This window comes from Trichomycterus rosablanca, chromosome 13, assembly GCF_030014385.1.
Source record: "Trichomycterus rosablanca isolate fTriRos1 chromosome 13, fTriRos1.hap1, whole genome shotgun sequence".
Taxonomy (NCBI): domain Eukaryota; kingdom Metazoa; phylum Chordata; class Actinopteri; order Siluriformes; family Trichomycteridae; genus Trichomycterus; species Trichomycterus rosablanca.
In genome coordinates, this window is record NC_086000.1 from 38,701,394 (window position 1) to 38,703,893 (window position 2,500).

Below are 2,500 nucleotides of genomic sequence, written 5' to 3' on the forward strand. Positions count from 1 at the left end.
AATAATAAATAATAATAATATATTTAACAATAATAATTTTCTTTAACTGTAGATCATAATCAGCTGATGTAGGAAAAGCTCAAACACGTTCAGTGATTCATCAGTGTTTTTAATAAATAAAATATTAATTCGATTATATTTTAACATTAATTACAACTTCAAGATTCTAAAATATTCACACATTAAAAATCCTGCTCTAAAATCTCATCAATAATAAATAAAATAAACGAAATAACGCAAATTAATGTTGTAAACTCTACACCACTATAGTTGTATCAAGAATGAAATTTAACTAAGAACTCATTTATTTAATGTTTAATCACATTTGTTTATTAATTTAATTTAATTCTGATTAAACAACCATACAGCAAAGAAAAGGGGGGGATTAAAACCAACAAACTGAAACTCATGAATTATTTCACATTATTATTATAATATTCATTATATTAAAGATTATTTATGTTCAGGTGTAAATCTGTTCCTATCAATTTATTTACTCACATTTTAATCATTTTAATGTTAAGATTTAAATCTACAGTATAATAACGTGCGAGTTTAAATAAAGATTTTGGCCTCTTTACCGCCGCTTAGAGGACAAAACCGGAACAACAGTTTGTCAATTATTCAACATTTTAACATTTAACATTAGATTTTTAAAATAAAAGTGAAACGATAAACATTTTATTTCATTTCATTTCGGAGAAAATAAAATGAAATAAAAATGTAATATTTAAATCGATAATAAATGCTGAACAGATGATCGTGCTGATGTAACAGAGGAGATTTTATAATGAAATAATTATATCAGGGTTATTAAAGAGTTATATTCCTCAGCACTCGTTCATTCATTTATTCTCACCACTTTAACCTGGTCAGGGTCACGGTGGGTCTGGCACCACCTGGAAACACTTTGGTTGAAGGCTGGAATACACACCGATCATCACATGGCATCTCACACACACCGCTGCGCCGCCCTCGCCATCGCTGGTTAATAATAACAGTAACAGAATCATTTTCTGTCAGTCAGTCGTGGACGATCTGTCCTGGAATCCCTCCACACTCCATGACGGCGGTGGAGGTGAAGGGCGTGATGGTGTCCAGCGAGATCTCGGCGTCGCACTCGCACCGGCCGACGCTGGGCAGCAGCGCACGCGTGTGATCACGGAAGACTCCGCCCACGACCACACAGGAAGAGGAGGAGCTTAAGGAGGAACTCTTATGAATGCGTAGGGCTCGTTGTTGGTCTCTGGGCGGAAGCGGCGGCGGCGCCTCCTTGTGCAGCGTGGTATCGTGGTGGTACGACACCAGCTCGTTGCTGAAGTTGACGGCCTCCACGGCGCTGCTGGGGAAGAGCTTGTGGCAGCCCAGGATGGAGGCGAAGGCTTTTCGGAAGTCGGCGTTGAAGGCGTAGATGACGGGGTTGAGCGAGGAGTTGGCCCAGCCGAACCAGACGAAGACGGCGAAGGTGGTGTCGCTGACGCACTGGCAGAACGGAACCATGCAGTTCAGGATGAAGAACGGCAGCCAGCAGCAGACGAACACGCCCATGATGACCGACAGCGTCTTCAGCACCTTGGTTTCCTTTTTAAACGCCGTTTTTAGCGAGTTGGAATTTTCGTCGTGACCCGCGGCCCGTTCCAGGGAGGAAATCCGGCGGATCTGGGTCTGAGCGATGCGGAAAATGCGCGTGTACGTAGCGATCATGATCACCACCGGAATGTAGAAGCTGATGAGTGAGGACGAGATGGCGTACGTCCGGTTCAGGTTAGCTTTGCAGTTGTCGTCGCTGACGTTTGCGTTAACGTTAGCCTGGTCGACGATGTTAGCGTCCTCCTCGTCCTCGTCCGCTTCGTGCCAGTTGAGCTGGACGGGGATGAAGGAGATGAGAACCGAAAGCGTCCAGGCGACGCCGATCATCACGAACGCCACGCGCTGGGTCATCTTACGCTCGTAGCGGAACGGGCTAGCGATCGCCCAGTAACGATCCACGCTGATGATGCACAGGTTCAGGATGGACGCCGTGGAACACATGATGTCGAACGCCACCCAGACGGCGCAGAAGCGGCCGAACAGCCACGCCCCCGCGACCGCCGACATGGCCTCCCAGGGCATCACCAGCACGGCCACGAAGAGATCCGACACGGCCAGCGAGATCACAAAAAAGTTTGTGACCTTCGACCTCAGGTGCCTGAACTTCACCACGGCGGCGCAGACCAGCGTGTTCCCCAACAACGTCCAGACGATCAGCAGGAACAGCACGAACCCCAGCACGACCCGCCCGCTCCGCCCGTGCTCCGCCCCGTCCTCGTCCTCCGAACCCACCGCCGTCGTGGTGTTGGTGAGGTTCTCCATCTCAGAATCGTCCGGAGCGTCGTCTCCCAGCGGTCACTTCAGGAACACCAACCTTCATACACACACAGTTTTACTGACCGCACCTTTAATCCAGACGATTCAAATCAACAGTCCGAGCAAAAAATAAATAAATAAATAAATAAATGAA

The 2,500-nt window shown here is 46.4% G+C and overlaps 1 protein-coding gene across 1 annotated transcript; it reads right to left on the bottom strand.

Moving 5' to 3' along the window:
- Positions 1–1,023: 1,023 nt before the first annotated feature.
- On the bottom strand, positions 1,024–2,307 carry LOC134325374 (D(1C) dopamine receptor). Its single transcript, XM_063007547.1, has one exon. The coding sequence runs from the start codon at positions 2,110–2,112 to the stop codon at positions 1,024–1,026; it is 1,089 nt and encodes a 362-aa protein (XP_062863617.1). The 5' UTR covers positions 2,113–2,307.
- Between the last annotated feature and the right edge of the window lie 193 nt (positions 2,308–2,500).

What these genes read in the sequence shown, in the direction of transcription:
- LOC134325374 (XM_063007547.1), bottom strand. Translation starts at nt 2,112, where the DNA reads ATGCCCTGGGAGGCCATGTCGGCGGTCGCGGGGGCGTGGCTGTTCGGC.